This window comes from Camponotus vicinus, unplaced genomic scaffold (assembly GCF_025532165.1).
Source record: "Camponotus vicinus isolate PSW18456_S1 unplaced genomic scaffold, iyCamVici1.0 SCAF_4, whole genome shotgun sequence".
Taxonomy (NCBI): domain Eukaryota; kingdom Metazoa; phylum Arthropoda; class Insecta; order Hymenoptera; family Formicidae; genus Camponotus; species Camponotus vicinus.
In genome coordinates this window covers 1,684,225-1,699,579 of record NW_028141976.1, presented here as the reverse complement: position 1 = coordinate 1,699,579, position 15,355 = coordinate 1,684,225, and the positions used below count along the sequence as shown (strand labels likewise).

Below are 15,355 nucleotides of genomic sequence, written 5' to 3'. Positions count from 1 at the left end.
ATCTACCTCAGCATTTCTCTACATCTTTAGCGGAGCGTGTTGAGAAAAGTATAACTATTCTTATTCGTATGGAAGGAAAGAATTAAAATCATAGATGGAATAAAAATAATTATTTATTGCACGCATCGTAAAGAATATCATTTACAGCACATGTTAATAATTCGCAATCGATTAATGATTCGCTGTTAAAGACGTCACTATCACGTATCGTTTTTACAGCATCGCATACAGTAGTAATATTGTTACGTCGTAAAACAGTTTCAAATTGTTTAAATTTTTCATTTACGAGATACGTATTCTCGCATAACCAATTATGCATATGATCGATACAATTTTCAAAATTAAATAAATGTAATAATGTCGGTGGTTTCATGTACAAAGAATTGTCACATAATGTGAGTTTTACAATTTTCGATTGATACATTTCGATCGATAAATCTCCAATCCTTAATGCGAGAGCAGTCGATTGTAGAAATTGTTCAATGTCTGCTTGCTTCTGCATCAACAAATTCCACGTTGAAAAAGGCAACACTATTTGATTGCCTCGATTATCACCGAGAATCAGTTCCACGTACGACACAGCTCCAACGCTTATTCCAATGTCCAAATACTTGTACGACGTTGGGGTTAGAGCGTATCTTCTTCCAAGTATGCGAGTCGCACGACGAGGCTGAATGCTATAAAAATATATAAATTAGATCAATATTTAAAAAAATTAAATAATTAAATATTTAAAGATCGAAACTTACGTGTCACATTTTTGCTTCTTACACGGTGGAGTTTCACCGTTTCGAATCGGAACGTAAAAATTCATGTTGATTTCTTCAGTGAACCTTTCACACGCGCGATTGATGCAATACTGATCGTATTAGAATTAATATCAATTCAAATAGTATCGCAAATTGCAATGTAGAGGGGATTATTGCTGACACGACATTTTAATTTCCTCTAAAATTTTGTCGCGCCGATATACGGCTGCGATGACATCATCATCCCTAGAACAAAGATTTAGCTGAATTCGCTAAAATCGAGCGCCGGTGTACGGCTGCTCCCGACGCAACCACGTTAGATTTTTCAAATGTATGTGACAAAACGCGAAATTATCAAGGTTAAATTGCAAACGTTACTCCGGGAATTTTTTAAGATGAAATCATTCTAGAATGTTCGATGATATGCATGAGACAGTATATAAATCATGCCGTCAAGGTTAAAACACACATCACCCCTAGACAAAGATTTAGCTGAATGTGCTAAAATCGTGCGCCGATGTACGGCTGCTCCCGACGCAACCACGTCAGATTTTTTCAAATGTACGTGACAAAACGTAAAATTTTCAAGGTTAAATTGCGCATCAGAACAAAGATTTAGCTGAATGCGCTAAAATCGAGCGTCGATGTACGGCTGCTCCTGATGCAATCACGTCAGATTTTTCAAATGTACGTGACAAAACGCGAAATTTTCAAGGTTAAGATGTGCATCGGAACAAAGATTAACCGCCAAGGTTAAAACGCACATCACCCCTAGACAAAGATTTAGCTAAATGTGCTAAAATCAAGCGCCGTTTTACGGCTGCTCCCGATGCAACCACATCAGATTTTTCAAATGTACGTGACAAAACATGAAATTATCAAGGTTAAATTGCACACGCTATTCCGGGGAATTTTTTAAGATGAAATCATTCTAGAATGTTCGATGATATGCACGAGACAGTATATAAATCATGATCAAGAGGCACGCCCCGCCAGTAATTTTGCTAAAGTACATCCGGAACTATCATTGGGAAGCGCATTTCGCAAGTGTGTTACAATATGGAGGAACAAAATTTGCGAGAGCAATCCACATTGATTGATTCGCTGGAAGATTACATTGTGTGGGAACAACGATGCGACCAATACATCGAGTCGTTGGAAGAGCAAAGTCGCATCAAGCGACCGCGATTATCGATCGGAAATCGACAATCGCTGATTGCTCGGATCGCGCGCCTCGAAGGGTTGAAAAATTCGGTACGTGGACGTTTCGTACACGCGGGTGCCGGATGTAGCGCGCGTCAAAATAGACTTGTGTGGCGCGAGATTGATACGGCGTTCGAGAGTCGCGTATCGACTGGTGCGGTGATAAACTATAATCACATTGAACCTCGCCAATTTCTCGATGACGCCAAAGACATAGTGATAGAACATGTGCAGGACGTTATGAAAAAACACTGTAATGTGAAAGTGAACACTATATTTAACGGTGAATTCGTGGCTGGGGATAAACACGCCAACAAAAGTATCAATACGCGAAACTATGAACTCTTTCGCACATCCGATTTACGCGAGTGGTACGAACGGCGTGTTATCGAACCCACCCTAGCGTCTCTGGAAGAGTTTCAGGAACGCGATAGCGGGTGGGCTTTGTCGCGAATACTAAATTTAACTGTAAATATAAATAAGTATAATCCTATGCGTGCGGGGTGTCACATCAAATTATCGCGGGAGATTATGTTGAAAAGAGCGGTGATTAATGTACAATCTAAAGACAATGCGTGTTTCGCGTGGACAGTGGTCGCCGCCCTATACCCCGCCGAAAGAGACACGAATCGGGAATCATCGTACCCGCATTACACGACAGTGCTGAATCTCCAGAACATTGAGTTTCCAGTGACTGTGAACCAAATAAAAAATTTTGAACTTGCCAATGACATTTCTATAAATGTGTACAGCATCGAAGACAAGAACAGCATTGTCCCGATGCGTCTTACGGAGCAGAAGCGGGATAAGCATATCAACTTGCTGTACATTGAAGACGACAACAGCGTCGGACATTTCACTTGGATTAAGAATTTATCCCGGCTCGTGAGCTCACAATTGAGCAAACACAAGAATCCAAAATATATCTGCGATCGGTAAGTTTAATTTGAATAATTATAAGTTATGTAGCAAATTGTATATAAATCTAAAAAAAATTTTTCTTTTACAGATGCCTGCATTATTTTAATTCGGACACCAAGTTGCAGTCGCATACGGTCGACTGTGGAAAGATGAATGATTGCGCTGTCCGATTGCCGAGCGATAAGGACAAGTGGTTATCGTTCAACAACTTTAATCGGAAGGAGCGGCTTCCATTTGTGGTCTACGCCGACCTGGAATGCGTTCTGGCCAAGACGGAAGAAGAGAAAAACGCATATCAACATCACCAAGTATTTAGTTTAGCTTATTATGTACATTGTTCATACGACGAATCTTTATCGGCATATCATTCGCGTCGTAGCGCCGATTGTATAGCATGGTTCGCCGCAGACCTCAAAAATTTAGCGTTACGTGTAAAAAATATTTTAAAAACAAATGTCCCCATGGTAAATTTGACGTCCGAAGAGTGGGAGAAATTCCATAGCGCCACTCAATGTCATATATGCGAAAAACCGTTCGTGCAAGACGATACACGCGTTCGCGATCATTGCCATCTGACCGGGCGGTACAGAGGTCCAGCACACTCAAATTGCAATTTAAATTATAAAGAATCTTTTTGTATTCCCATAGTTTTTCACAATTTATCCGGTTATGATTCACATTTCATTATCGAGGAAATAGCCACATCGTTCGAAGGGAAAATCGAGTTACTTCCGATAACAAAAGAGAAATATATTTCGTTTACAAAAGATGTTTGTATGGATGAAGAATCAAAAAATCATGTAAAATTACGTTTCATCGATTCATTCAAATTTCTCGCATCGAGTCTCGACAAATTGGCATCGTTTTTGGACAAAGATAAACTCAAAATTTTAAAATCAGAATTTCAAAATTTATCAACAGAAAATTTCAATTTGTTAACGCGAAAAGGTGTATTTCCGTACGAATACATCGACTCTGTAGAGAGGTTGCAAGATACGTGTTTACCACCGCGCGAATCGTTTTACAGTTCCTTGACCGGTGACACTGTATCCGAGAGCGATTACGCGCACGCCGAGAACATCTGGACGCGATTCTCCATTCGAACGCTAGGAGAATATAGCGATTTATATCTTAAAATTGATGTCTTGTTATTAGCCGACATTTTCGAAAACTTTCGAGATAAATGTATCGAAAGTTACGGACTCGACCCCGCGTATTACTATACTCTCCCCGGATACACGTGGGACGCCATGTTGAAACATACCAAGATCACGTTCGAGCTGCTTACTGACATCGACATGGTTATGTTCATCGAACGTGGTATACGCGGCGGTCTGAGTCAATGTTCGGGTAGATACGCTCGCGCTAATAACAAGTACATGGAGTCGTACGATCCATCGAAACCATCATCGTACTTGATGTACTTTGATGTAAATAATTTGTACGGATGGGCAATGTGTCAACCGTTGCCTTACGCCAATTTTCAATGGGTCGACGATGTGACCAATTTTGATGTATCATCCATCACGCTAGATTCGCCTACAGGCTATGTCCTCGAAGTGGACCTCGAGTACCCGCAACATCTTCACGATGCGCACACTGACCTGCCGTTTTGCCCGACACGCGACAAACCACCTGGCAAGCGGGAATTTAAACTGCTTGCAACGCTATACGATAAGAAGCGTTACGTGATACACTATCGCAACCTGCAGCAGTGTACGCGTCACGGTCTTCGCGTAACAAAAATACATCGAATTTTACAGTTTTCACAATCTCCGTGGCTTCGAAATTACATAGAATTAAATACACATTTTAGAACATTGGCTAAAAATGATTTCGAAAAAAATTTATATAAATTAATGAACAATGCAGTGTTTGGTAAAACGATGGAAAATGTGCGCAATCGTGTCGATGTTAAATTGTTAACAAAGTGGGATGGTCGGTATGGCGCAGAGGCAATGATCGCGAAACCAAATTTCCACAGCAGAAGCGTTTTTTCAGAAAACTTAATCGCTGTGGAATTGCGCAAACTCGAGGTGAAATTCTACAAACCGATTTACGTGGGTATGTGCATACTCGACATATCCAAGACATGTTTGTACGAGTTTCATCACGAGTATATGACGCCAATGTATCGCGACAAATGCCAGGTAATGTACACCGATACGGATAGTCTCATATATCACATTGAGTGCGCGGATGTGTATGAGAATATGAAGCGCGATATCATCAGATTCGACACGAGCGATTATGCAGTGGATAATGCGTATGGTATACCGCTTGTAAATAAAAAGGTACCGGGCCTGATGAAGGACGAAAACAACGGTACCATAATGACCGAATTCGTCGGGCTCAGAGCAAAGATGTACGCGTTACGAGTGAATGGAAAAAAGGACACGAAGAAAGTTAAAGGTGTCAAGAGTAACGTTGTTGCGAGAACGATAACGTTTGACGACTACATGCGGTGTTTGAAAGAAGAAATTGAAATGACGCGTCAGCAGTCGTGTATACGATCTAAACTGCACCAAGTATACACGATCTGCGAGACGAAAATTGCTCTGAGTCCGTACGACGATAAGCGGTATATCGTACCCGAAACCACCGATACGTTACCGTGGGGACATTATAGAATACCATTGTAAATAAATGTATATTTTATTTATTATTAATTGTATATTTTGTACATAACCATGTATATATTTTTATATTTAATACACTTTATATATTTTTATATTATTAAATATTTATATATTAAATTATTTATATAGTTTATATGTATATTATTTTAATAAATATTTATAATACACTATTTTTATGTATCCAAGAGTTGTATGATTTATCCATTCCCAACCATTTCACGTATACGTCATCACCCTTTTCCCGCAAAATTTTTTCCACGAGATATACGTCGGGATTAGCGACGCGTTGTAATTCGTATTCGTAGAATCCTCCAGCGACGGGATCTCCACGCGAATCTTGGAGTATGAATGTCGCGGGATTAGTTTTCTGCACCTCGACAATCTTAAAAACTTCGGTCGTCCAATTAGGTGTGAAACCTTTTTCAAAGATGGTCTTGTATTTGCTTACGCGTACCGAATCGCCTACTTTAAATTTTGTCGGAGCCGCAATTTTTACGTTGCTATACACCGTATTTAAAAGTTTTTCGGCGATCGCTGGAGTGACGTCGGCAGGTCTCATACCGATGGTGCGATGTTTTCGCGTATTGTACTCTGCAACGAGTCGAGATAGCTCGTCGATCCATTTGTAATTTCCGTTGAGCGTAAACATTTTCCACATATTGTTTTTCAAAGTACGATTGAATCGTTCCACGACCGAGGCTTTCATAATGGAATACGTCGAGTAATGATTAATGTTGTGTTTCTTCATGAGTTTCTGCACACTCGCGTTGTAAAATTCTTTTCCTCTGTCGGTTTGAAAATTTTTCGGACACCTTTTATCGTCTCTAATAATCTTTGCGATCGTTTCGGACATTTCGTTTCCGCTCTTGCTCTTGAGCGGTACGGCCCACGCATACTTGCTCAACACATCGATAACTGTGAGTATGTATTTATGACCCTTGTTGAGTCGAGAATACGAACGCATGTCGACCACGTCCGCCTGCCACAGATCGTCGTATCCGCATACAATGACGCGTCTTCGTGGAAAATTTCTTCTCGCCGGAGCATGTAGTTCCTCGACAAGTTGTCGCTTTTCGGAGGTGTTTATCTTCTTTCGCACGTTTGATCGAGGCATAATTAATATTGCGATATTAGTATGTCTCGTTTACTGTGTCGAGTCAGATGTTGCATATCTCAGCACATTCTTTATCTCATCCATCATTATTCGTAGCGCCTGCACGTGTGTTTCAAGCGTGATAATTTTTTGCTCAATTTCTCCCTGTCGATCTCTCAAAAGTTTATCCACATATCGTTTGTTGACGGCGTCAGTATCAGTTTCCGGTTGCGCTACACGTTGAATCTTGCGCGACCTTGCGTCAAAGCCGGTAGTAGTCTGGCAGAGAGCATTATCGCGAACGTAATTTCTCAATAATCCATTCCATTGATAGTACAAATTATTCGACGTTCCGAGCGATAATCCAAATTTATTAATCGACATTTCGGTACCGAGAACTTTGACGGAATGACATGTATCGTTGACGCATAGTTTAATTTATAATAATGCCAGCCTCGCGAAGTTCTTCGATAATTGACAAGATTTCATTGTCGTGAGCATTGTTGCCGGCTCGACGCGAGGCGTCCAGCAATCGCAAACGATCTACCAATTCGTTGGGATCGTTCCAATGCACGTAATCGATCATGTTGTCGCTTAGCGTCATGGTGTGCGGCGCGTCTATACCTCTTCCCACCTTTCTATCGGGGAATAATGGTGCAATTATATATTTGTACTTGTATCCTTTGTTACTTTTAATAGGATTATTAACTTTGTTGTCACGTTTATGCGCATTTGTTGCTTTTAATATACTTTGATATTTATACAAATCGTCTTGAGTGTATTTTTTATGATTGGGAAATTTTCTAAAAATCAAATCGTAGATACCTTCGGATCCCGTATATTTTATTCCATCGATAATTATATTATCTTCCATGTCCACATCGAAACGTTTATCACCGAGCATCATTCCTTCGCTGGTAAATTTAACACCGTAGACGTAATCCATACTCTTATTTTTATCAACACTCATGATAGCTCCTATATATTTTTGCGCTAGTGGACCAAAATGATCTCGGAACGTTTTCTGACCTTCGGACGTTTCTAATTCATGTCGGACCGATGTTACAAACGAATCGGGCGTGGTCTCATAAATTTCTTCGACGGACGGGGATGGTATTGTTTGACGCGGTTGTACTTTTATCGGAGTAGAAACAGTAGCCATATTAGAAAATTGTTTCCTTCGTTTCGATCGATTCGGTGTCGAATATATCGGCGAATCGTTTATCGGCATATTTATCCGTGCTCGCTTTATTCCTTGCTTCGACTCTTTTATTTTTTCCTCGTGCTTCTCTCCAAACGTTAAACTCAATGGTTCAATTTTCGGCGCATCAGATTCCACAGTATTTTCGATAAGCTGTTTTAAAGGTTCGGTAATTGGCTTAAATTGTCTTTCCAATGCAACGTCTTCCTCCATTTTACCAGTTTTCAAAGCGCGATATTTTTTGCGAATTGATTCGCTCATTTTTGCAATCTCTATCGCAATCTTTTCACGATCGTCGTTCATGATGCTTGATCAATGTGTCGATGACGACTGATCGCTTTACGGTATCGCGAAATCATTAAATCCTCTTCTATATCGTCCATTGATCAACGTGCTGTCTTTATCAATGACTACGAAGCCATATTTGCGTTGCCAACATTTCTGACACAATGCGCGGAAATCGTCGTAAGACATGTCGGTATTTACATGATCGTTGTATACATGTTTCAAGTTTGTGCCGTCTTGTTTAAATAAAATCAAAAGATTCGCATTATCGCGTATAAGATGCTTAGGTATCTTGGCATACGTTTGACAAAGATAGAAACAGTCGACGCTCGAGTGTCGACCCATTGCAAAGTATTCTCTTATCGTATCTTGCTTGTCACATGCCACGTCATCAAAGATAAAGATGGAATTCGGAAGCGCCTCGCTCGGTGGAATGACATCGCTGTTATTAGAGAATGTGAAATAGCCAATTTCGTCTATAGGTGCTAATAAATTTTCCAAGTATCTATATTTCGGTTGTTGAAGCGATTTCGAGTATACGTACGCGTTCTCGAAACGTACACCGTACGGACTTTCTATCAAACTAATCAACACGTTTGTCTTACCGCAGTTTGAAGGGCCGCAAACGATACCGCGTATAGTAGTCGGTAGCATGTTTCCATGCTTGCGTACTTTTTTCTCCGATATTAGTCTATCGTCGAAATTTGATACTTTGATTATCCGCGCTTGTCGCACGAACCGCATGTTTTCTCTTTCGAATCAATTTTGCGAATGATCACGAGGGGGGAGACCTATTTATAGAGGTGTCTCAACTCGAAACCGTTCAGTATCAAAATGTTTCTCCTTCTGTCGGATGAAAGAGACATTTTCCGGCTTACCGCCGAACAACTGCAGTATATCCCAAAGATTGTTTTACTACAAAATTTTGGTGATTACGTGGAACGATTGTGGGACAAGCTTCCAGAATATATAAAGGCTGATTCGGAGGTTCGACAATATCGTTCGTGCATGCGACATTACAATCAGCCGTGGATGCGAACACACATCGACGGTCCGCCACCATTAATAAAAAATTGCTACGAATGTCAGCGAGAATCGTAAGAGGTAGCGGTCTCTTAAATCGTGCGATAAACGCTCTTCCCATCGAATTACATATTCCCGGTTATCAGTTTTGCGGCCCGGGAACTCGATTAGAGAAACGATTGGCTAGAGGCGATCGAGGCATCAATCCATTGGACACCGCTTGTCGCGAGCACGACATTGCTTACTCGCGAAGCAACGACCTCGGTCAACGACACGTCGCGGATCGCATACTAGCTGCAAGAGCGCGAGAACGCATTACCGCGAGGGATTCGACTCTTGGTGAAAGAGCAGCCGCTACGACTGTTTGGGCGACAATGAAGGCAAAGACAAAACTCGGCATGGGGATGAAAAAGTCATCGACGACAAAGAGGAGGAAAAAACGAATACTTCCAGTAGCGAAACGCGGTGGTATTTTACCACTTTTACCGTTGTTGGGAGTTGTCGGTTCTTTGGCCGGCGGTGCGGCGGGAATCGCAAAGGCGGTAAACGATAGCAAGGCGGCGCAACGTCAGCTGGAAGAGTTGCAGCGTCACAATCGCGCTATGGAAGGTCGCGGACTTTATCTTGCTCCGTACAAGCGTGGACAGGGATTCTCAACAAAGTCTAAGAGAAAAAAAAAAACGTCGAAAAAACATTAAAAATGCCTACGGGTGCGACAACTAACGTGCAATTGGAACAATTGGCGAAACGTATGCACATACCGTTCTTTAGAGGTGTTTTCATGCGCAATAATTTACCAATAAGCAGTGTACGACGAAACGAGAGCGGTATCGTCAATTTGGATGACGTTGATGGTCCCGGTACTCATTGGGTAGCGTACGCAAAGAGGGGAGATCGTATCGTATATTTCGACAGTTTTGGAAACCTTCGACCACCCAAGGAACTTGTGCGATATTTCGGACGAGTGAAAATTGAATACAATTATGCATCTTATCAAAGTTACAATCAGAGCATCTGTGGACAGTTGTGTTTAAAATTTCTTCAAACAGTCGACGATCAATTTAAAGCCTGACAATCCATCGTCATGACTCAGTATTCGTTCGACATGTCACTGACACTTACGTTGACTGGCAGAAGCAGCGTTCTCGCTGTAAGCTATTTTCCCGCTATAGATTTGACTGATGCCGATTACGAGCTTGGATTAACGGATTTTGAAACTTATCATACGATTCCAAACGTAAATTTTTTGAATAATAAATTTTACTTTGGCAACGACGACAAGGAAATTACGATTCCCGAAGGATCGTACGAATTGCACGCTATAAATGACTATCTCAAACGTGCAATTTTGCAAGATGAACACCTTTCCAGAGATGTTGAAAACGATTATGATGAGGAATATCCAATAGCGCTCCGCGCCAATCATAGCACGCTAAAGAGCGAAATCAAATGTGCCTACAGAATAAACTTTACCAAACCCAACAATGTAGGATCCTTGCTTGGATTCTCATCGAATCGTATATTGCAACCTCGCGAGTGGTACGAATCGGACGAACCAGTTAATATTATAAACGTAAATATTATTCGTATAGAATGTAACATGACTACTGGTGCGTACAGCAATGGCATGCGCGTACACACAATACATGAATTTTCACCGAGCGTACCACCAGGATATAAGATATCGGAAACGCCGGCACAGATCATTTACCTGCCGATCATCGTACGGAGCATTACGGATTTAACAATACGTATTGTGGATCAAAGAGGTCGATTGCTCGATTTTCGAGGAGAGGAAATTACCGTAAGATTGCATATACGGCGGCGACAAACATAGTATGCTCGTGCTGAACGAAACGGAGCACGCGAGAGACAATACTTTTACGAGGGACAATACTATTGCGGTATCGGGTGACAATAATAAGATAGCCATTAAGAAGAAGCTGAGCGCGTTGAATCGTGAATTTTTAAAATCATTGGGATTCATCGTACGAAAAGAATGATTGATATTTTGAATATCGGAGGTGAACCAGTCTTTGACGATCGCATCGTCAAGATTGAGACTCATACATACAATCCGTACGCCAATACGATGCTTGGATACAGCGACGAGATACGAATACCTATACAACATCAGGATTTGTACACGTTACCGTGCGAAAGCTTTCTTTACATCGAGGGAAGGTTTAATGTGCGTAAAGCGAATGACGAAATGAAGGTTGTATTGGGAAACAATTGCGTCGCATTCATGTTTGATGAGCTTCGATACGAACTCGACGGAGTAGAGATTGATCGCAACAGAAATGTTGGAATAACTTCGACGCTCAAAAATTATGTCTCTCTAACGCACCAGAAAAGTATAAACTTGAAGAACGCTGCGTGGGATTTGACGTACAATGGTGACAAAAATTATTTCAACTATTGTGTACCGCTCAACATGCTGCTGGGATTTTGCGAAGATTATAAACGCGTTGTGATTAACGCTCGTCACGAATTGATTTTGATACGTTCGCGCAACGATAATAATTGTCTATTCGGACACCCATCGTCGGAGGCAGAGATTGAATTACTCAAGATACAGTGGCGTATGCCTCATGTAATATTGAACGAGATTAATAAATTGTCGATGTTGCGAATGTTGGAAAGCGGACGATACTTGAATATGAGTTTCAGATCTTGGGATCTATACGAATTTCCTCTGCTGCATAGCACGACTAAGCATTCATGGACCGTGAAAGCCGCCTCCCAGCTAGAGAAACCACGATACGTGATCTTTGCATTGCAAACTGGTAAAAAGAATTCAGTGTCACAAGATGTTACATTATTCGATGACTGCAAATTAACCAACGTTAAACTCTATTTAAACTCGGAATTTTATCCCTATGATGATTTAAATTTAGATTTTGAAAAAAATAGATTCGCCGTTCTATTCAACATGTACTCTCGTTTTCGCAAATCTTATTATGGATGCGATGATAATGCAACGCTATTAACCATTTCAAAGTTTCTACATTGCGGTCCTCTCGCGGTCATTGATTGCTCGCGACAAAACGAGTCTGTCAAAACTGCTACCGTGGACGTGAGAATAGAGTTTGAATGCAGGGAAAATATACCGGCGAATACTACCGCCTACTGCCTCATCTTGCACGATCGGGTTGTCGAATATAATCCATTGACCAATGTAGTCCGCAAAATTACATAAGTCAGCAAATATCCCCTCCATTGCATATGAAAAAATATAAAAGATTGAGATGTTTGACGATCGACATCAGTCTGCGATCGGATCTTGTCATCATGGCTGTGCCAACGTTTGTGGATCTACAAGGATTTATCGTTGGGAAAAATTTTGTCGTGAAGGAAGCTGCTGTTCTGAGAAAGGGATCCGTACTTTCTCATTATATTTTTACATGTCCCGAACCATGGCACATGCTCACAAAATCTGAGAGATGTCAGGTTTTATGGTTGATGAAAAATCACCATGGATTATCGTGGAATGATGGACACGTTTCATATTGGAAATCGAAACGTTTAATTACGACAGCGGTGATGGGTGCAACGGGGGAGGATGATGATGCGTCACCTCTCGTGTACGTTAAAGGGCATGAAAAACGGCAATGGCTAGCCGATATACTGGACAATGATGCAAGAAACGATGTGATTATCGAAACTTTGGATGCAGATTATGAGGATGTAGCTTCTTTAAATAAGTTAGATGTTAAGAATACTGTACGTTGTGAAAATCATGTAAAAAATTGTGCTTTAGAAAATGTATTTAAGATTTATAATTGGTGGTTGAAACATCATGATTCATCGAATCCATATTTATAATAAATTGATGATGCAATATATTTTTATCGTCTTTCTTATTCTCTCCTTTCTTTCCTCATCTCTATCTATGTACGTGTGCAGTATCGTGTTTCCGTACGCGACACAGCTGCCACAGATATTGTATTTCGATACTACATTGTGGTACATGATAAAACATTTAAATATTTGATAATTGAATATAGTTTTACGTTCGATGACCGTTCGACGAGCGTTCATTCCCGTTCAACGAGCGTTTGTTTCCGTTCGACGGGCGTTCGTTTCCGTTCGATTACCGTTCAATTACCGTTCGACGAGCGTTTGTTTCCGTTCGATTACTGTTCAATTACCGTTCGATGACCGTTCAACGGGTGTTCGTTTCCGTTCGATTACCGTTCAACGGGCATTCGTTTCCGTTCGACGGGCGTTCAATTACCGTTCAATTCCGTTCGATTACCGTTCGTTTCCGTTCGATTACCGTTCGACGGGCGTTCGTTTCCGTTCGACGGGTGTTCAATTACCGTTCAATTCCGTTCGATGACTGTTCATTTCCGTTCGATGATCGTTCAATTACCGTTCAACGAGCGTTCGTTTCCGTTCGATGACCGTTCGACGAGCGTTCGTTTGCGTTCGATGACCGTTCGAGCAGGGTTGACACATTATAATGTTATATTATATCATGCATACTTTTGTCTTACGACGCGTTTTTGGTAAAGCGATAATGATATGTCCCTATTCTAAAGTTTCGTGTCGAGACCTCGTTGTCTCCTCACAAAGTAGCGATATGATAATATTAATATTATATTATATACCACGCTGAGAGTTGCATGGGACCGCGTATACTTTTGTCTTACGACGCGTTTTTGATATGGTGATAATGTCGCATCTCTGCTATAAAATCTCGTGCCGAGACCTCGTTCTCTCATCAGAAAGAGTTTAGAAGTGCGCGAGTAAGAAGTGTGTAAAAGTTTAAAAAACAATGGATCATCTTGCATCATTGTACAAGGACTGGAAGACGAAATTGATGGACATATTATGTATCGTAGCACTCAACATGACTTTCACGTGGAACGTAAGTAGTGTTTTGTGATTATTTTGTGAAAAAGTGTAAAAAATTTTGTATTTATATTAATTATACTTTTTATGTAGTTCCAGGATGAAGTCCGCATACCGGGCTTCATGAACATAGAGCACCGCCAGTGGGTGCGGGCGGTGCGCCGGGCCGAGAGGGAGAATTTTGGAGACGTGTGGGGCGACACCCCGGAGGGCCTAGATGGAGATATATTTGATCTGCGGCGGCTCTTCGGGGAAGAGCCCTACGAAGAAATAGAAGAAGAGATATGGGTCCAAGAAGAGGAAGATTGGGAAGAAGAGGAGGAGTGGGAGGACTTAGTAGCCCCAGGGGGCTAAGGTATATCTATTTTTTATAATTTTTATTATTAATTATTAAAATAAAGCTAATGAAATGTCTCTTTTTCTGTTGCAGGAGCGGCCTCCCCATGTATTTTATATTTTTATATTTTTATTTTATTATTATATTACTATTCTTATTATTATTATATTTTTTAAATTTTAAATTTTATATTATTATATTACTATTCTTATTATTATTATATTTTTTAAATTTTAAATTTTATATTATTATATTATTATTTTATTAGACACACACACACACACACACACACACACACACACACACACACACACACACACACACACACACAAATTGTATAATACACACACACACACATTTTAAAATAAATGTTATATTTAGTATTGAAAAGAAATGTATTTATTTACGCGCCTCTCCTTGCGTTCCCATCCCTTGCGTCTCTCTTGCGCTAGTTGTAAGTATAGCAATATCGTTCTCTCTCTCTCTCTTTCGTACGCGCTATCGTTCTAACAATAAGTCTCGCGTTAGTTGTAAGTCTCGCGATATCTTCGTTCTCGCTCGCACGCGTTATCTTAGCTATTATCGTTCTCTCTCGCACACGTTGTTCTCGCGATATTATAGTTCTCTTTCGTATGCGTTCTCTTCGCGCTATTATCGTTCTCTCTCATTCACAAGCTCGTCGCTATCACTCACTTACCTTTGCGTCGTCCTGCTCCCACCTATGTGGCATCTTATAATGCGTCGTCCTTGTCCCACGTTGACGCCATCCTTGTCACATGTTGATGATGTCACGTGTCATCCTTGTCGCACTGTCCTCTTCACACACTTTACGCTATCCTTTTCCCACACGTAGCGCTATTCTTCTCACACCCGTCCCCCCCACCCGCGCGGACCCCCTCGTCCATCGCTCGCGCCGCGGATCCCCCCTACCCGCGCGGACCCCCTCGTCCATCGCTCGCGCCGCGGATCCCCCCTACCCGCGCGGACCCCCTCGTCCATCGCTCGCGCCGCGGATCCCCCCTACCCGCGCGGACCCCCTCGTCC

General features: G+C 41.2%; 3 protein-coding genes across 5 annotated transcripts in view; 2 read left to right on the top strand and 1 right to left on the bottom strand.

Annotated features, from left to right (window-relative positions):
- Positions 1-15,355, bottom strand: part of LOC145971209 (rho GTPase-activating protein 20) — a 266,316-nt gene that overhangs the window by 201,374 nt on the left and 49,587 nt on the right. The window lies entirely within an intron of this gene.
- Positions 1,155-5,692, top strand: LOC145970195 (uncharacterized). The gene is made up of 2 exons (XM_083096743.1): positions 1,155-2,887; positions 2,962-5,692. The coding sequence occupies exons 1-2, from the start codon at positions 1,809-1,811 to the stop codon at positions 5,513-5,515; spliced, it is 3,633 nt and encodes a 1,210-aa protein (XP_082952869.1). The 5' UTR covers positions 1,155-1,808; the 3' UTR covers positions 5,516-5,692.
- Positions 13,064-14,595, top strand: LOC145970232 (uncharacterized). Of its 2 annotated transcripts, XM_083096799.1 has the most exons (3): positions 13,064-13,990; positions 14,068-14,329; positions 14,405-14,595. In XM_083096799.1, the coding sequence occupies exons 1-2, from the start codon at positions 13,898-13,900 to the stop codon at positions 14,326-14,328; spliced, it is 354 nt and encodes a 117-aa protein (XP_082952925.1). In that variant the 5' UTR covers positions 13,064-13,897; the 3' UTR covers position 14,329; positions 14,405-14,595. The 2 variants fall into 2 exon arrangements, with proteins under 2 accessions (XP_082952925.1, XP_082952924.1); XM_083096798.1 differs by having other exon boundaries at positions 14,068-14,595.